Source organism: Choloepus didactylus, chromosome 7 (genome assembly GCF_015220235.1).
Source record: "Choloepus didactylus isolate mChoDid1 chromosome 7, mChoDid1.pri, whole genome shotgun sequence".
Classification (NCBI taxonomy): Eukaryota; Metazoa; Chordata; class Mammalia; order Pilosa; family Megalonychidae; genus Choloepus; species Choloepus didactylus.
Window position 1 is genome coordinate 83629341 of NC_051313.1, and position 20532 is coordinate 83649872.

The 20532-nt window shown below is 34.1% G+C and overlaps 1 protein-coding gene across 9 annotated transcripts in view; it reads right to left on the reverse strand.

Annotated features, from left to right (window-relative positions):
• FAM135A (family with sequence similarity 135 member A) overlaps positions 1 to 20532 on the reverse strand; it is a 142009-nt gene that overhangs the window by 57377 nt on the left and 64100 nt on the right. For 4 of the 9 annotated variants that reach the window (XM_037842417.1, XM_037842414.1, XM_037842420.1 and 1 more), the window contains 3 exons: positions 13163 to 13240; positions 9748 to 9797; positions 7518 to 7673 (listed from right to left, as the gene is read on the reverse strand). In XM_037842417.1, coding sequence (XP_037698345.1) covers positions 7518 to 7673; positions 9748 to 9797; positions 13163 to 13240 — 284 coding nt within the window. The remainder of the gene's footprint in view (positions 1 to 7517; positions 7674 to 9747; positions 9798 to 13162; positions 13241 to 20532) is intronic. The other 5 variants (XM_037842423.1, XM_037842419.1, XM_037842416.1 and 2 more) reach the window with 2 other exon arrangements.

Here is a 20532-nt window from a genome sequence, read left to right on the forward strand (position 1 = left end):
CCTCAGTCAGTGTACCCTTAGGCCACCTCCACCCACAGCAGATCGTGAATACTGCCTCCGTAATCACCAATGTGCAAATGTCCATTCATGTCTCTGCTCTCAGATTCCAAGTACATATCCCATAATGAGGTTGCAGGACCTTATGGCCCCCACAAAGCCTTATAAAGTGAAAGATTTTCATTTTATAGTCCAAGGAAAGGCTCATTAATGTGAAGAGAGTTCAAATAAGCAATATCATAGAAAATTAAGTCATTGTATGGCAGAATCACTGTAACTTGGTTTTCTTTGGTCTAGGTTAGAACTATAAATAATAGTGCATGTTAAGTAAAGCCATATGATTACCACAAGCTCTATTCCTACAAAGAATAATAAACTCAAAATTAATTTCCTTCCTTACCAAGGAATCCTGTCTTCTGCACCTTAACAATACATACCTTATTCATACTAAAATATATAAAACGTAGTTAAATCTTTCTTTGAAGTTTCATTATCCTATTTGGTAGGGTTACATGGGACATACTTATGCTGAAAAAGTATTCATTGTTGACCTGAAACTCAAATTTAACTGATATTCTTTATTTTTATTTGCTAAATCTGGCAATCTTACCAAACAGGATATTGAATAAAAATAGTTTTTTAGAGTAAGTATGCCCCAAATATTGCATGGGGCATACTTACACTAAAATTCAAATTTAACTGGACATTCTGTATTTTAAACTGGGCATTCTGTATTCTATCTTGCAACTCTATGGATTTGGCTTTGTGTCATTATTTGTAAACAGTTGGTATGACAGAACCAAAGATTTATGTAAGCTGGTAGTTAACAGTCTCTGTTTGAACAAATGCTAAATCAAATGTTACTGCCTGACTGCACCAGCCCTACAAGAGCTTATTCAGGGCAGAATACCAGTCTGCAAGAACAAAGCACAAAGTTTGTAAATTAATATATTGATCCCCTTAATACTGGACTTATAATTCCAGGCACAAGCTACAATCAACATTAAACATGGGATTTCTGATGTTATAATGGGAGACATTATAATATAGCAAGAGGCAAGGTAGTTCACAGGAAAATCCTTGGAGTTAGATCATAATTGTGCCCTTTCTAGTTCTATAGCTTTGGTATAACCTCTCTGAATCTGTTTCTCTCTTGTAAAATTGATAAGGTAAAAAAAAAAAAAAAATGGGCTCACAAGGTTATTATGTTTAAATGAGAAATCTATGTTAAGCAATTAGCAGTGTGTCTGGCATGTATGAGTGCTCAGTAGCCTAGTAGATATTATTACCATTTTTGGTGTTTAAAGTCCTACTGGAAACCTCATGTGCAAAATACTTTTTCACATTTCACCCTAGTACAAATCAAGGAATAACACTGGCAGAGACTAATCCATATAGTAACTGAAAATATCTGCGGTTTTTAATTAACTGTACTAAATTTCACTCATGATGTAAACATATGCAAGAATGAGTCAGTAACAAAGAACCCATCCACTAAGTTGCAACCCCCTAGGAACAAAAATATAAAGCTCTAGGACAAAGTTACACAACTGCATGGATGAATATCAACTGTCCTCATAATATTTAAATTCAAGGCTTTATGATTGACCCACTCCTAAGACAAGTCAAAAAGTTTTCTGTAAAAGGCAAGACAGTAAATATTTTAGGGCTGTGAACCATACATGGTTTCTTTTGCATATTCTTGTTTTAATTTTTTTAAGCAATCCTTTAAAAATATAAAAATCTTTCTTTGACCACAGACCATACAAAAACAGGGTATAGATTTGGCCAGTGGGCTATAATATGCCAACCCCTGTTCTAAAGTAAAAATCTGGAAGTACTACCATTAAGACTGAAGGAATAAACAGCAATGAAAGTGAGTTCTCTAGAAAACATACTGTTGAGAGATAATGCTCCACGGGTGTCTTGTATTTGTTTAAGTCTTGTGAGCAGACAGTCTTTGTTCTAGACTCTATTTTCAAGGATGTTTGTATTGGAAATAGCCTGGGAAGACAGAGATATGTCTTCCTTTGGAGCAAAGGGTAGGTTTGCTTATAGCCTTAGAAGATAAGTTTCCCTTTGGAGCAAAGAGCAGACAGGCCTACTGTCTATTATGAAAGATTTGGGTTCCCTAAATGCAGGGTTTTTCTCCTGTAATGCAATCCATGAGGCATGCAAGTATAACCTAGCCTTCTTTACGTTGGGCTGTGGAAATAGGGCTTCAGTAACCAGTGCAAATGATAATACTCTGGCTACTGCTACTGCTTTGAGTAATAAAGTCCTTTCGCTCTGACCTAGGAGACCCATGTCTTCTGCCGGCATCCAGGAATCTATGGTAGACTAGATGGTTGGTTAGCTTATAAATAGGGTAAAATCCCTTATCTTCTACAGTTCTTGAAACATACAAAATTCATTATTTTTATTACAGGTTGTCTTACTTTATAATTCCATTTCTCAGTTTGAAATGACAAAGCCATCTTTCACTTGATCATAAATATCTTTTGTCTTTTTAATTAGTATGGGACATTGGAAGCCACTCACATACAAGAGGCTTTACGCATTAATGTTAATGTGTATAGCATGTGACTACAGAGCTCAACAATTTTAGATGACTTTGCCAAGAATCTGAAAACCTGTCCTTTTCTGTATCTTGATATTTAGTAATATAGTTGAACTAATTCTTTAAGCTGTTTTCAAAGTATAGATTTCCATTTCCACTTGCTTTTCACTCCAATAAGGAGGGATTCCATACCGTAAGTTTACTGTTGTGACTTAGCTCAATTGTGCTGCTACTGAATGCATTATTATACAGCTTACAGAATCTATTATAGCCAAGTTTGTTTCTCTATAATGTTTGCATAGCAAACACTGCGGCATTATTCACAATTGCAAAAATATGGAAGCAACCAGAGAATGGATAAATAAAATGTGGCATATATACACAATGGAATATTACTCAGTAAAATGGAATGAAGTTCTGATAAATGTGACAACATAGATGAACCCTGAAAAACATAATGTTAAGTGAAATAAGCCACATGCAAAGGACAATATTGTATGATCTCACTGATTTGAAATAATAGAATAAGCAAACTTAAAGACAGAACCTAGAATATAAGTTAACATGGAAGAGTGGTAGGGAATAGGCAGTTAAGGCTTAAATGTACAATGGAAAACTTTTGGTAATGGATGGTAGTGATGGTAGTACAACACTGTGTAAAAGGGGATATTTTAGGTTGTAGATATAGTATTAGAACAAAAATAAATTAAAAAAAATCCATGGAACGAACAGCACAACACAGTGAACCTAAGTTAAACTATGGACTACAGTTAGGAGTAAAACGATAAAAATGTGCTTTTACCAATTGTAACAAATGTTCCACACCAATGCAAGGTGTTAATAGGGTGTAGGGATCCTGTATTTTATTCATGATTGCTTTATAACCCACAACTTCTCTAATAAACAAATACTGAACAACCCTCAGACTGTTTTCATTATTGTAGGCTTAGCACTGCATTCTCTGAATACTGAGACACTTTATGAGCCAAGTTCCTTGGTATCTGGAAGGAATGGGGTGAGAAAAGGAAAGCTCTAGCTAAAATTTCAACATTTATCTCTGGCATTTTAATTTTCCATAAACCTCATTTTTGTCTTGGACTCTTTCTTTGCCCTTCTTCTTGAAGCTCAGTGTTCACCAGCTGTGCTCTGACTATTCAAATTTCCTTTTTAATTCCTATTCCATCCAGGACAGTCCTATGTATAATATTCTGCTACAAAGTTGCCTCTCATTCTTGCTATCTTTTCCTTCCCAGAATTTCCATGCAGGTGGGACTAGATATTAACAGAGTAATTTAATGCAACCATAATATTCTTCTCTATTAAAAACATAATTTAAGGTTACCTTCTTCAGTCAAAACTATTCCTTGCTGCTGAACTTTACTTCTACTGGCTGCTAAAAATACCTCTCAAGCTGACTTTCATATTGCTGCAACTCTCACAGAGGAGATACCTCTCATTTAGTTTTTTAATGCAGGGGTTGGCAAACTACAGCTGTTGATCAAATATGGCTCATCACCTGTTTTTATAAATAAAACTTTATTTAATACATCCACACTAATTTGTTTACATACTGCTTATGGCTGTTTTCATGCTACAATGGCAGAGTCGAGTAGTTACAACAGACACACACAGCCCTCAAGGACTAAAATATTTACTATTTGACCTTTTATAGATAGAGTTTGCTGATTACTGTTCTACAGCATAGAAATATGGGTCCTTGGTTACCTGCTCAGAATTATTTTTCAACGTAACTTTGCCTGATGTGTTGGTATACATTTAGCTCACCTCTGTGTGGAGGTAGGCTGCCTTTCAAGTGCTTGTCAGAGTCTTAAATTTCAAATAAGAATGTAAGTGAGACCCTTTAATGCATATCAAATCCTTTAATTTGCCATGAAAATTGGCTGTATTTCTGAGATATTACAATTCGTCATTGCTCAAAATTTGATTGTGAGAAATAATGTTAATGAAGAATTGCCTGAAAAAGTCTCTGTACTATCCATTACTCTATTCATTCTAAACTGTTAAGACTAAGCCAGAAAATCAATAAGCTGAATACTGTGATTACACTACTTTATCCACTGTAGAATCTCTTTGATTTGATCTTTTGGAGAATGTTATTGGCCATTAATATAGGACTTCTAAGAACAAGCCCTACAAAGTGATAGAATTCACTACGAGGATCCTTTTTACTATAATGTACAGTATCACCATCATGAGACCCCAAAGGGTAAATTTATCTCAGGTTTGTCTCATACTAATATATATGTTTGTTTTTATCTTGCAGACTTGGTGAGTTGTATACCTGAATCTATGTCCTTTTTCACTTTGGCATCTATGAAGTTTAGTATCATACCTGAAGCTCATATGCATTTTATGTACCAATCTCACCCTTGGCTTCTTTCTGTTTTTTCTACATATTTATTCCCTTCACCTCCATTTCCTTATTTTTTTTTTTTTCAATTGTACTATTTTCTTTTAAAGTAACTCAAATTCCTCTTCCCATGATTTTTTTTTGAATGAGGTAGGATACAAATAAACTAAATTAGGATTTATTTGGTATGTACAATTCTACTGAAAACAACTAAAATGCTGAATAAAAATGTAAAAAAAAAAAAATAAAATGGCTACAAAATAATCCAAACCTTAAGAAGTTTAAAATGGGGAGAAAAAGTAACATAGAATAGATGGGGGGATGGAAACATAATAAAAGCCTAAATTAAGGGATGGTCTACAAAACTACTGGCCAATATTCTTCAAAAAAGTCAGTCATGAAAGACAAAGAAAAGATAAGGAGCTATTACAGATTAAAGGAGCCACAGGATTTAAAGGGAATTTGTTTCTGGAAAAGGGGAAAAAGTTGTAAGACAGGATATTAATTGGCAAAAATCTGAATATGAATCTACATTAGATATCAGTATTGTATCAATATTAAATCTCCTAAATCTGATAACTACTGTGGCTATGTAAGAGAATGTCCTTGTTCTTAGGAAATATACACTGAACTATTTAGAGATAAAAGCCTGATGTCTATAACTATCAAATTTAGGAAAAAGATGTATGTATGTATCTATGCACAAAGAGAAGGAATGATAAAGCAAATGTGGTAAAACAGGAACTTGTGATTCTGTAAAGATCATGAGTTCTCCATACTATTTCTGCAATCGCAGTAAATTCTCTTATTTTATACTCTACAAGCTTTACAATTTTATGTTTCATGTTTAAGTCTTCAATTGAGTTTTATATATTTTTTCCATAGGAAAAAGGATTTTAATAAAATATTCAATAAACATTAATAAAATTTCAATAAAATAGATTTATTGAAAATCCTTCCTTTTCCCTGCTGAACTACAGGGAAGACATTTATAAAATGTAGAACAGACAAAAGGACCAGTATTTAGCACACACATGAATCAAGAAGAAATACATATCTCTATGGAAAAGTGAGCAAAAGACTTGACAAGAACTTGGCCAGGAGGAAATCTACATAGCTAATAATCTTACAAAAGCATGCCCAACTCCATGAGTCATTAGAGAAATGCAAATGAAAAGCACAGTGATGTACAATTTCATATCCATTAGTTTGGCAAAAATTAAAAGTCTAACAATACCAAGAGTTGGGGAGCATATGGAGCAACAAACAAGAACTCTCGTAATACTGCTGGTGGAGTGTAAATTGGTACCACTTCGGAAAATAGTGTGGCATTAGCTAGTAAAATTGAAGTTATACCCACCCTAAAAACTTCAGAGGAAGAACTTCAGAGAAAACGAATGCCAGGAAATAGGTACAAGAATGTTCATAGCATCTTGGTTTGTGATAGGTACAAGTCAGAAGCAAGTCAAATATTCATGAACAGAAGAATGGACAAACAAACAGTGGGTATATTCAAATGGAATACATCACAGCAATGAAAATGAGCAATCCACAGTTACTGGCAAAAATATAGATCAATCTCACAAAATCCTGAGTGAAAGAAGATATAAAAGGTTACACACTGTATGATTTCATTTATAGAGAATTCAAAAACAGGCTGAAACAACCTCTTATTTAGTGTGTATATATAGATGGTAAAACCAAAAGAAAATTAAGGAACTCATTATCATAAAAGGCAGGCTAGTGATTACTTCTAAATGTCAGGGAGGGGACAGTCATTACAGAAGACACACAGAGCACACTTCAGTGCTGTTGGCAATATTCTATTTCTTGATCTGAGTGATGGTTATAAGGGTGCGGGCTTTAAACTATTTGTTAAAATATGCATGTTTTATGTATTTTTCCAATTTTGATTTTATATTATGTTTCACAATTAGAAAAAAAAATGGAAAAAGGAAAATAAACTTGATGTTTCTAAGGAACTCCAAATACATCAGTAAAATTAGTGTACAGGCAGAGTGTATTAGATGAGAATGGAAAGGTAGCCAGATGTTTAATATCTCAAAGCCTCTTGTGGCACAAAATTTTCTGCATAATGTTTATACTAGGCCTATAGGAAACATGTATGTCTAGACTACTCCCCCAACCCTCAAGTTTGTAATATATATCCTTATATGAAGGGAGGGGAGGGGAGGAGAGAAAGAGGGAAGGGAGAAGAGACGAGGGCAAGAGAGGGAGAAAGAGAGTGTATTTGTTTGAGATGGTTCTCTAGTTTCTGATTCCTGTCCCTAATGAGGCCGGGCTATAATTCCTGTTCTTGGGTTCTAGAGGCTATCTTGTACCATAAATTTTCCTATTTTATCTATGTTTAAGTGGTTTTTCTTACAAGCAGGGGTTTTGACTAAGACAGGTCATGTGCTCAATTATACTATTATTAACCTTATAATTCAAACAAAAGCACGATGATAAATGTTTCTTTTCTGACTCATCCACATATTAGCTAAAATTCAGGCTTTTTATTTGTAAGAAATTTCTAAAAACAAATGTTAATACCCATCAAAATGCTAATATCACTTTTCTTTAACTTACCCTCAAAGCATGATGCTCTTGTGCTAATAATGTTCTTAGTTCTTCATGTAGTGTTATAACTTCCAGAAACTGTCCCCATAAAGCCATCAGAAGTGAACAAAGTTGTGCAAGATTCATATTTATAAGTTCTGCCAGTTCATCAGGATTTTCTATTTTCTGAAATGACAAAAAAACAAAAACAAAACTTCACTTCCTGTAGATACTTACTGTAAACATTTAAATACACTATTTTATTGATAATATTAATACAAAAGCAAATTTGTAGTTTTCAAAAGAAAAATGTGTCTGTGAATGTATGTGTATGTGGAGAGAGACAGAGAGAGAGAGACCAACTGACCAATGGCTTTTTCTCTTTAATAATAACTATCACAGCAATTTTCAACTTAACCAGTATTTCAATATCTGTTACACCTTAACACTGAAGTAATGTCAACTGTAATCTAAAATTACAAATTAGGATTCTATAGAGCATGATCAACTTCAAAACATAAACACAAATATTAATTTTAAACAATGCACAAATAATGACGAAAGTTATAAAATTTTTGGAAGACAATGAAATCTTAAAAATAAGATTATCCCCTAACCAACTCTTAAAACTGTAACTCTATTTAGTATGCATACTCAGGTGGTAAAACTCTTCTGTAATTCTTCAGAAAGGACTGGGATCCTTTCTGAAGTACTGCTTTTCCCTCACTCCAGTGTTCTTAGGGTTCTATTTTTTGTGGTAGTCTTTTTACAGTCATCAAATGCATCTTTTTTTCCTTCTAACAATTCATTCATCCACTACTTATTGTGCACATTTTAAATGTTAGGACCTACACTCTAAAGATACAAAGAATAATAGGAGAAGCTCAGTCTAGTGGGGAAAAAAAAAATAGGTGAACAGTTTTACATTATGAGTGTTCTAACACTGGTATTATCTCATTCATTTAAAAAACTCACTAAACTGATCATAAAAGTTAAGAGTACTGAATCATATTATGAAATAAAAAATCTTCTCAAAGGCAACTGCTTTGGCTTGAATTAATAAAATAAAGGATTTTTAAACAAATAATGAAAGACTAAATTAGAATGGCTGCTTCTCTTTTGGGCAAGCATTTGTTATTACCAGGACAGGACTTTTAAAAAATGAATAATATCTTGCAGATTATATCTTGCTACAAAAATTTGTCTTTTAATTACTAGCAACATTAATAAATCCACCTTAAATACACAGACATATGCCAACTTAATTTTCCTATCCTAAAAAAGGAGGCTGAGGTTGAAAGCCACCCTCACAGTCTTGATTGTCATTGATACACTAATGTCTGCTAAACCTTTATCTCCTGATCACACCTCTCTCCTGAGCTTTAGATCCATTAATCCATTACCTACCATAAAACCGCACTTGGACATAAAAGAAAGTTCCTCACATTCAACACACCTAAAACTGTACTAATTATATCTTCACACCCCTTTTCTCCAAAAGAAAAAAAAAAATCCCCAAATGGTGCTTATTAAATATAGTTACTCTAATTTATTTTTAATTATTTCTTAAGTCTGTGATCCAGCAGGCTTCCCACCCTGCCCCCAAACCAAGCTTCCATTTACCCATCCGAACTCAGAGAAGACATAAAACGAAAATTCAGCAAAATTAGCAAGAAGGGAAGAGATAATACCTTATTCACTTTTGTATCTTTACTGGTACATAGTAGTCAATAAATATTTACTAAATGAATAAATAAATGAACAAATGAGGAATTACAGGCTCTAGATAAGAAAAAAACTCTGAGAATTTATGGACAAATTCATCAACATATGATGAATCTACAAATGTGTTTTGCACAGGAAATGATGTGAGACACACATTGGTACCTTCAAATAAGACATTTCTTCATTTCAAAACATCACTTTAAAACGACATTAAGTAATGCTAAAAAAATTTTGTCCAAAAATCCTTTGAATAAACTAAGAGAAGAAAATATGTACTTTTGAGCACTTAGCTATCTTTATTATTTATTTATATGCAGAACAATATACATTTTAAGTGATATTTAACTACATGCTGAAGTCAAATGTACATGCTGAAGTCAATGAGGTTGTGATTCTACCATGATCAACCATTTTACCATTGCAACTTAGAAAGATAAATTATTTAAATTAAAGTTTTCTTAGAAAGAATATTTAAAATAGGAAACAGAAACCATTCAAATAACTTAAGAATGTGAATTTTAAAAAATCCAAGTACCTTAACTTCTTCACATAGTTCAGTAAGCCGAGCTTCTACATCCATTTCCTCTGAAAGGAGTAAAGAGTAATTACAGGAAGTACTTCAATATTAGAACTGAAAAAGATTTTTGAAATTATATAGAAAACATAAAATTCCCTTCAAAAAACAGTAGATTGAAAAATATCTGGATTATATTCAATGAATTAAGTTTCAATGTAATATTTTTCATAAACACACTGATCATATAGATAATGTGATAATTAGTTATTAAATTCTCTTATTAAACTGTGTGTCTCAGTTCTCAATAGGCTAACACTGTCACGGAAATACTGACTACCTAAGTAGTAGCTTCCACAACTACATCACAGGAAGCACAAAAAAGAATTCGATTTTATTGTATTTCATATTTTGTGATTTTCAGTAAAAGTTTATTATTTTACATTATATGCAGGTCTGCCTTGCTTTTTACAGGAGCTATTCCTAAAAAGTTCAAGTAAAAATAATTTGTATAACTAAGATATATTTAAAACATGCTGGAATAGAGGCTATTTAATGAAAATGAATGGCAAAATCCTTTCCAATAAAAAGTTCTTAATTTGATTTAATTCAGATCTCTATAAGATATTCTTAAACTGAGGCAAATGCCCCCCCGCCACGATCCTGATTTATTTAATGCATGCTATAACCATCCATAAAGGAATGTATAGATTAGTTTATAATTAAAATAGTAATATGTACAAGAGAATAAAGAAATCAACAGAATTACAAAGATTTATTATTTATTTTGTACAGGGAAGGGATTTATTAAGGTCTGAAATGCCATCTTTAGATATTAAACTAAAATGAGTTCTCTTGAAAGATCTACTGTAGCAGTTACGATCGCACAAAATTCCACAATCTTGTTTCTGAAAGACACTTTAATAGATCATTCTCACACAAAGGCAAGAAAACATTCTGTGACATCCCTGAGTTCAATCATCAGCCCACAATTTCAAAAGGTAGACTGAATGTCTGCTATTTCATAAAAAGAATTAAAAATATTTAAATTTGATAAAGCAATTATGACTGCGTGAGAAATACAACCAAGCAATAATATGAACACTGAATACTCTATTGGCAACAAAAACCAGTAGGATACATACATACTTTGTAATTCACAAAATATTTAGATATTAATATACATCAAGATAAAGCGTTACTAACTAGGTGATGCTAAATAGATAACTAATTTGGTCAATTCACTGATAACAAATCAAATTCACTAATATTTCACTAATCCTTTCACTGCTAGGTTAATCAATGGCTTTTAATATTAAGTTTTCTAAGACAAAAATAATCAGCAGCAGATCCTGTATTAAAATCACAACTTCCATATGCCAACATCTTTTTCTCATTACTCATGCCCTTTTCCTGTGAAATTAATTTTAGTTAGGTAACATAATAACCTACCTCTGAATTAAAAATATATATTAAGCTTAAACTTTAACACTTTTTAAAGTTTTGAATTTTGATACATTTTTCTAGTCTTTACATATATCCTAAATACATAAACTGGCTAGCAGAAGCTGCCTTCAATGCAAATGACATCTTCAACAATGCTTAAAAGCAAAACTCAATTTCAAAATCTTTGAATTGAAATGATTTTAAAATCATTTAGGAGTTTTAACTCCATATTAATTTTAACTCCATATTAATTTTTCTTTTTCAATTTAAAATTAATTTTTTTCTTTTTAAAATGACATATAAAACCACATACACAATTTTATAGAAATATATAAATGTGATCATAATCATGCAATTCTGGCTTCCTCTGCCAATCCAAGATTAGAATCTAAAATATATCCTAGATTTTTCATATATATATATATATGTGTAGGATTCTTGTAATCACTGTTTGTTTTACAAAAATGGGACTGTATTTTACATACTTTTCTGCAACTTGCTTTTTTTTCTCAGCAGTACTCCATGGAAATCTGGCAGCCCTAAAGCACTTTTTAAATGGCTGTATAATAATCCACAGTGTGGATGCATCATAATTTATTTCATATTCCACAGTTCGACCAAATAATTGGCATTTATCTTCATTTTCAGTGTTTTTTGTTTTGTTTCGTTTCAGTGTTTTGCCACTAAGAACAATGCTGCAATAAACATGCTTGTGCATGTATCTTTACCTACTAGTACTCTTATTTCTATGATAACAGATTAAGAGAAGTAGGGTTGCTGGGTCAAGGTTACATGCGTTTTAATTTCTTTTCTAAATCCATCCATCCGTTTACTCATTCATTCAACAGACATTTATAACATAGTTCACAATGCTAGATTTTAAGGATAAAAAGTATCTCCAAAACAACTGTTATATTTTTAACATTATATTTTAGTTCTGAATCAAGCCCTTTTCCACTAAACCAAAAACTGGCCCTTTATTTATATATGTCTAATTACAGAAGCAGCATTGTGTAATATTATTTAGAATGCCCACACATAAACTGATAGGAACTGGCATAAAATTGTTTAAATCAGAAGTATATTTTAATTGCTGAAAGAGAACACTAAAACATGTCGTAAATGGTCACAATTTCATACTATGACATCTGTAATTTTACCATTAATTTTGAAAAAGATTTTGGCTCCTCAATTTCCTTTTGTTTATACTTCTGACAACTAAGAAAGAAATATTGTGATTTTGTTTTACATTTTAATTTGTACACCTTTGTATAATTTTTAGAAAATGTAATCATGATGGTGTATTCAAAAGAAAGTTAAAAACTTTCAACAGACTTATTGTGGAAAGATAGTAATTAAGTACTAATGTTATTCAAGAACAAGTCTAAAATATATGTGGAAATAAAAATGTCAATAAAACAAGGAGATTGGGATTTCCTTTTAATATGTAACATTTCCAGATAGCAGTGATTTTATTTATTTATTTTTAAAATTTAAAATAATAAAAATAAATGCAAACCAGCTGAAAAAGAAAAAACAGATACTGACAATGTTTCTTTTCTTTACTTCTGCAGTGCATGGAACTAGCTCAGTTTTTAAATCATATTTCATATTATCAATAGGCCTATCTGAATATAATTACTTTGATCAAATTTAAAGCAATATCATTAAACCAATAAATTCTGGCTTTACATAAACATGGTTTCCAAAAAGTGCTCTTTGCAGTAACTCTAGAAAGAATATAGAAAAAAGCCAAGAAGATGTTCATATTTACCATTTCCCAGTTTTAAATAAAAACCTCAATGTTGCAAATTAATTAAGAAATTAACCAAAGCTTATCTACAAACCGAATTGATTTTAAAAGTAAGTTGTAAAATATGACTGGTGGGAACACACTACATTAATAAATGTAAGTTTGAAATCGGACACTAAGAGCAAAATTTCATACTAATATAAAGTGATTAATCACTTAACCTACTTGTAAACGTACCTAGACAGATGTCTTTCTGGGTTCCTGGCTGTTTTCTTCTGAGAAGGCGATCATATAGGACCTGCGTGTTGGCCTTGGCTAGTTATAAGGATTGCACACAGTACTAGTTACTAACTTTTTTTCCAACAAAATTTACTTGAACTTTCCAACTTTTTAGCATTATACTTTATTGGTCTGATAGTGCAGTTAGATGAGAATCCTTCAGTTAGTGAATTAGCTTATGAGAATTACAAATGATGTACATTCAAGTTTATGTATTTTTTTTTCTACTTAATGTTCTATTCAACATTTCATAATCCAATATTTTTATGTTTTAATTTCTTAAACTCAGAATTTTAGAGTTGACAGGGATCTCAGAGGTCAACTCTCTGCTTTTTTAAGTATAGCTACTGTGGCCCAGAAAGGTTAAGTAACTTGCCAAACTTAGATTCCATGACCCTGACTCCCATTTTCAGTTACATGCTCCTTGCAACCAAACCAGTATTTAACTACATGTCATCAAAAAATGTACATCATTCATCTAGGAGAAAAGAAAAAGTAAAAAGGCAAAGGAAGAAAGAAGAATTCAAGGCATTTTAAAATAGGGAATAGAGTTTAGATAAATTTTTCAAAGCATTTTGGAATTTAAGATTAAAATATATGTTTATTTAAAAATTCAAGATAAGTGCTAAGTAATAGAAGGAAATATAATACACTCTCTAATCTGGAACTACTTTATATCCAATTATTAAAACTGGTGAATATAATGATCTTAAGTCAATAGTGTATTATGGAAATATATTCTAGTGCCTACGATTTTATTCTGGCTCGGATAAAAATAAACAATGTTCACAGTCCAGAATATGCAATCATACTTTTTATTTTGAATAGTTAATAATATTTTTAGATGGTCTCCTAGAAGACGCATTCAAGAATAAACTAAAATTCACAATAAGTAGAAAAGAAAATATAAACAGTAAAGAAACGTTTAAGAACATATAAAGTATCACTTATGGAAGATGTCTTGACTTTAAAAATCCCTAGGAAACTGCTGTAAGATAGGTGTTGATGCCTGTACTTTCCATATAACAAAAACAGCATTTTTAAATTTCATTCACTCATTCATTCAACCAACAAATATTCCGAGTAAATAGTATGTGTAAGGTAGTAATAATTTAATTTTATTGCTATTATTTACTTACCCAAAAATAAAATCTGGGTTTGCTTTAAAATTTTATTTTATTTTTTAAAGCAGTTTTACTGAGATATATTCACATATCATACAATCCATTCAAAGTGTACAATCAATGGCTTTTAGTATAATCAGAGTTGTGCATTCATCACTACAGTCAATTTTGGAACATTTTCATTACCTCAAAAACAAAAACCCCATACTCCTTTGCAGTCACCTCTCAATCCCTCTATCCTTCCCCAGCCCTACATAACTACTAATCTAATTCTGTCTCCAGGAATTTATTTTTATTTACATTTTATAAAAATTGAATCAGGGGGCGGGGGCAAGATGGCAGACTGGTGAGCTGTATGTTTTAGTTACTCCTCCAGGAAAGTAGGTAGAAAGCCAGGAACTGCGTGGACTGGACACCACAGAGCAATCTGCGTTTGGGCATACTTCATACAACACTCATGAAAACGTGGAACTGCTGAGATCAGCGAAATCTGTAAGTTTCTGCGGCCAGGGGACCCGCGCCCCTCCCTGCCAGGCTCAGTCCCGGGGGAGGAGGGGCTGTCAGCTCCGGGAAGGAGAAGGGAGAACTGCAGTGGCAGCTCTTATCCGAAACTCATTCTACTGATTCAAACTCCAACCACAGATAGACTGAGACCAGACACCAGAGAATCTGAGAGCAGCCAGCCCAGCAAAGAGGAGACAGGCATAGAAAAAAAACAACACGAAAAACTCCAAAATAAAAGCGGAGGATTTTTGGAGTTCTGGTGAACATAGAAAGGGGAAGGGCCCGGAGGCGCATATGCAAATCCCGAAGAAAAGCTGATCTCTCTGACCTGTGGACCTTTCCTTAATGGCCCTGGTTGCTTTCTCTCTTAGCATTTCAATAACCCATTAGATCTCTGAGGAGGGCCCGGTTTTTTTTTTTTTTTTTTTAATCCTTTTTTCTTTTTCTAAAACAATTACTCTAAGAAGCCCAATACAGAAAGCTTCAAAGACTTGCTATTTGGGCAGGTCAAGTCAAGAGCAGAACTAGGAGAGCTCTGAGACAAAACGCAATAATCCAGTGGCTGAGAAAATTCACTAAACACCACAACTTCCCAAGAAAAGGGGGGGGTCCGCTCACAGCCATCATCCTGGTGGACAGGAAACACTCCTGCCCATTGCCAGCCCCATAGCCCAGAACTGCCCCACACAACCCGGTGTGACGGAAGTGCCTCAAATAACAGGCACACACCACAAAACTGGGTGTGGACATTAGCCTTCCCTGCAACCTCAGCTGATTGTCCCAGAGTTGGGAAGGTAGAGCAGTGTGAATTAACAAAGCCCCATTCAGCCATCATTTCAGCAGACTGGGAGCCTCCCTACACAGCCCAGCAGCCCAGAACTGCCCTGGGGGGACAGCACTCACCTGTGACATAGTACAGTCATCCCTCAACAGAGGACCCGGGGTGCACGGCCTGGAAGAGGGGCCCACTTGCAAGTCTCAGGAGCCATACGCCAATACCAAGGACTTGTGGGTCAGTGGCAGAGACAAACTGTGGCAGGACTGAACTGAAGGATTAGACTATTGCAGCAGCTTTAAAACTCTAGGATCACCAGGGAGATTTGATTGTTAGAGCCACCCCCCCCCCTCCGACTGCCCAGAAACACGCCCCATATACAGGGCAGGCAACACCAACTACACACGCAAGCTTGGTACACCAATTGGACCCCACAAGACTCACTCCCCCACTCACCAAAAACGCTAAGCAGGGGAGAACTGGCTTGTGGAGAACAGGTGGCTCGTGGACACCACCTGCTGGTTAGTTAGAGAAAGTGTACTCCACGAAGCTGTAGATCTGATAAATTAGAGATAAGGACTTCAATTGGTCTACAAATCCTAAAAGAACCCTATCAAGTTCAGGAAATGCCACGAGGCCAAAAACAACAGAAAATTATAAAGCATATGAAAAAACCAGACGACATGGATAACCCAAGCCCAAGCACCCAAATCAAAAGACCAGAAGAGACACAGCACCTAGAGCAGCTACTCAAAGAACTAAAGATGAACAATGAGACCATAGTACGGGAGATAAAGGAAATCAAGAAGACCCTAGAAGAGCATAAAGAAGACATTGCAAGACTAAATAAAAAAATGGATGATCTTATGGAAATTAAAGAAACTGTTGACCAAATTAAAAAGATTCTGGACACTCATAGTACAAGACTAGAGGAAGTTGAACAACGAATCAGTGACCTGGAAGATGACAGAATGGAAAATGAAAGCATAAAAGAAAGAATGGGGAAAAAAAATTGAAAAAATCGAAATGGACCTCAGGGATATGATAGATAATATGAAACGTCCAAATATAAGACTCATTGGTGTCCCAGAAGGGGAAGAAAAGGGTAAAGGTCTAGGAAGAGTATTCAAAGAAATTGTTGGGGAAAACTTCCCAACTCTTCTAAACAACATAAATACACAAATCATAAATGCTCAGCGAACCCCAAATAGAATAAATCCAAATAAACCCACTCCGAGACATATACTGATCACACTGTCAAACAAAGAGAAGGAGCAAGTTCTGAAAGCAGCAAGAGAAAAGCAATTCACCACATACAAAGGAAACAGCATAAGACTAAGTAGTGACTACTCAGCAGCCACCATGGAGGCGAGAAGGCAGTGGCATGATATATTTAAAATTCTGAGTGAGAAAAATTTCCAGCCAAGAATACTTTATCCAGCAAAGCTCTCCTTCAAATTTGAGGGAGAGCTTAAATTTTTCACAGACAAACAAATGCTGAGAGAATTTGCTAACAAGAGACCTGCCCTACTGGAGATACTCAAGGGAGCCCTACAGACAGAGAAACAAAGGACAGAGAGACTTGGAGAAAGGTTCAGTACTAAAGAGATTCGGTATGGGTACAATAAAGGATATTAATAGAGAGAGGGGAAAAATATGACAAACATAAACCAAAGGATAAGATGGCCGATTCAAGAAATGCCTTCACGGTTATAACGTTGAATGTAAATGGATTAAACTCCCCAATTAAAAGATACAGATTCGCAGAATGGATAAAAAAAAATGAACCATCAATATGTTGCATACAAGAGACTCATCTTAGACACAGGGACACAAAGAAACTGAAAGTGAAAGGATGGAAAAAAATATTTCATGCAAGCTACAGCCAAAAGAAAGCAGGTGTAGCAATATTAATCTCAGATAAAATAGACTTCAAATGCAGGGATGTTTTGAGAGACAAAGAAGGCCACTACGTACTAATAAAAGGGGCAATTCAGCAAGAAGAAATAACAATCGTAAATGTCTATGCACCCAACCAAGGTGCCACAAAATACATGAGAGAAACACTGGCAAAACTAAAGGAAGCAATTGATGTTTCCACAATAATTGTGGGAGACTTCAACACATTACTCTCTCCTATAGATAGATCAACCAGACAGAAGACCAATAAGGAAATTGAAAACCTAAACAATCTGATAAATGAATTAGATTTAACAGACATCTACAGGACATTACATCCCAAATCACCAGGATACACATACTTTTCTAGTGCTCACGGAACTTTCTCCAGAATAGATCATATGCTGGGACATAAAACAAGCCTCAATAAATTTAAAAAGATTGAAATTATTCAAAGCACATTCTCTGACCACAATGGAATACAATTAGAAGTCAATAACCATCAGAGACTTAGAAAATTCACAAATACCTGGAGGTTAAACAACACACTCCTAAACAATCAGTGGGTTAAAGAAGAAATAGCAAGAGAAATTGCTAAATATATAGAGACGAATGAAAATGAGAACACAACATACCACAACCTATGGGATGCAGCAAAAGCAGTGCTAAGGGGGAAATTTATAGCACTAAACGCATATATTAAAAAGGAAGAAAGAGCCAAAATCAAAGAACTAATGGATCAACTGAAGAAGCTAGAAAATGAACAGCAAACCAATCCTAAACCAAGTAGAAGAAAAGAAATAACAAGGATTAAAGCAGAAATAAATGACATAGAGAACAAAAAAACAATAGAGAGGATAAATATCACCAAAAGTTGGTTCTTTGAGAAGATCAACAAGATTGACAAGCCCCTAGCTAGACTGACAAAATCAAAAAGAGAGAAGACCCATATAAACAAAATAATGAATGAAAAAGGTGACATAACTGCAGATCCTGAAGAAATTAAAAAAATTATAAGAGGATACTATGAACGACTGTATGGCAACAAACTGGATAATGTAGAGGAAATGGACAATTTCCTGGAAACATATGAACATCCTAGACTGACCAGAGAAGAATTAGAAGACCTCAACCAACCCATCACAAGCAAAGAGATCCAATCAGTCATCAAAAATCTTCCCACAAATAAATGCCCAGGGCCAGATGGCTTCACAGGGGAATTCTACCAAACTTTCCAGAAAGAACTGACACCAATCTTACTCAAACTCTTTCAAAACATTGAAGAAAATGGAACACTACCTAACTCATTTTATGAAGCTAACATCAATCTAATACCAAAACCAGGCAAAGATGTTACAAAAAAGGAAAACTACCGGCCAATCTCCCTAATGAATATAGATGCAAAAATCCTCAACAAAATACTTGCAAATTGAATCCAAAGACACATTAAAAAAATCATACACCATGACCAAGTGGGGTTTATTCCAGGCATGCAAGGATGGTTCAACATAAGAAAATCAATCAATGTATTACAACACATTAACAAGTCAAAAGGGAAAAATCAATTGATCATCTCAATAGATGCTGAAAAAGCATTTGACAAAATCCAACATCCCTTTTTGATAAAAACACTTCAAAAGGTAGGAATTGAAGGAAACTTCCTCAACATGATAAAGAGCATATATGAAAAACCCACAGCCAGCATAGTACTCAATGGTGAGAGACTGAAAGCCTTCCCTCTAAGATCAGGAACAAGACAAGGATGCCCGCTATCACCACTGTTATTCAACATTGTGCTGGAAGTGCTAGCCAGGGCAATCTGGCAAGACAAAGAAATAAAAGGCATCCAAATTGGAAAAGAAGAAGTAAAACTGTCATTGTTTGCAGATGATATGATCTTATATCTAGAAAACCCTGAGAAATCAACGATACAGCTACTAGAGCTAATAAACAAATTTAGCAAAGTAGCGGGATACAAGATTAATGCACATAAGTCAGTAATGTTTCTATATGCTAGAAATGAAGAAACTGAAGAGACACTCAAGAAAAAGATACCATTTTCAATAGCAACTAAAAAAATCAAGTACCTAGGAATAAACTTAACCAAAGATGTAAAAGACCTATACAAAGAAAACTGCATAACTCTACTAAAAGAAATAGAAGGGGACCTTAAAAGATGGAAAAATATTCCATGTTCATGGATAGGAAGACTAAATGTCATTAAGATGTCAATTCTACCCAAACTCATCTACAGATTCAATGCAATCCCAATCAAAATTCCAACAACCTACTTTGCAGACTTGGAAAAGCTAGTTATCAAATTTATTTGGAAAGGGAAGATGCCTCGAATTGCTAAAGACACTCTAAAAAAGAAAAACGAAGTGGGAGGACTTACACTCCCTGACTTGGAAGCTTATTATAAAGCCACAGTTGCCAAAACAGCATGGTACTGGCACAAAGATAGACATATAGATCAATGGAATTGAATTGAGAATTCGGAGATAAACCCTTAGATCTATGGCCGACTGATCTTTGATAAGGCCCCCAAAGTCACTGAACTGAGCCATAATGATCTTTTCAACAAATGGGGCTGGGAGAGTTGGATATCCATATCCAAAAGAATGAAAGAGGACCTCTACCTCACCCCCTACACAAAAATTAACTCAAAATGGACCAAAGATCTCAATATAAAAGAAAGTACCATAAAACTCCTAGAAGATAATGTAGGAAAACATCTTCAAGACCTTGTATTAGGTGGCCACTTCCTAGACTTTACACCCAAAGCACAAGCAACAAAAGAGAAAATAGATAAATGGGAACTCCTCAAGCTTACAAGTTTCTGCACCTCAAAGGAATTTCTCAAAAAGGTAAAGAGGCAGCCAACTCAATGGGAAAAAATTTTTGGAAACCATGTATCTGACAAAATACTGATATCTTGCATATATAAAGAAATCCTACAACTCAATGACAATAGTACAGCCGGCCCAATTATAAAATCGGCAAAAGATATGAAAAGACAGTTCTCT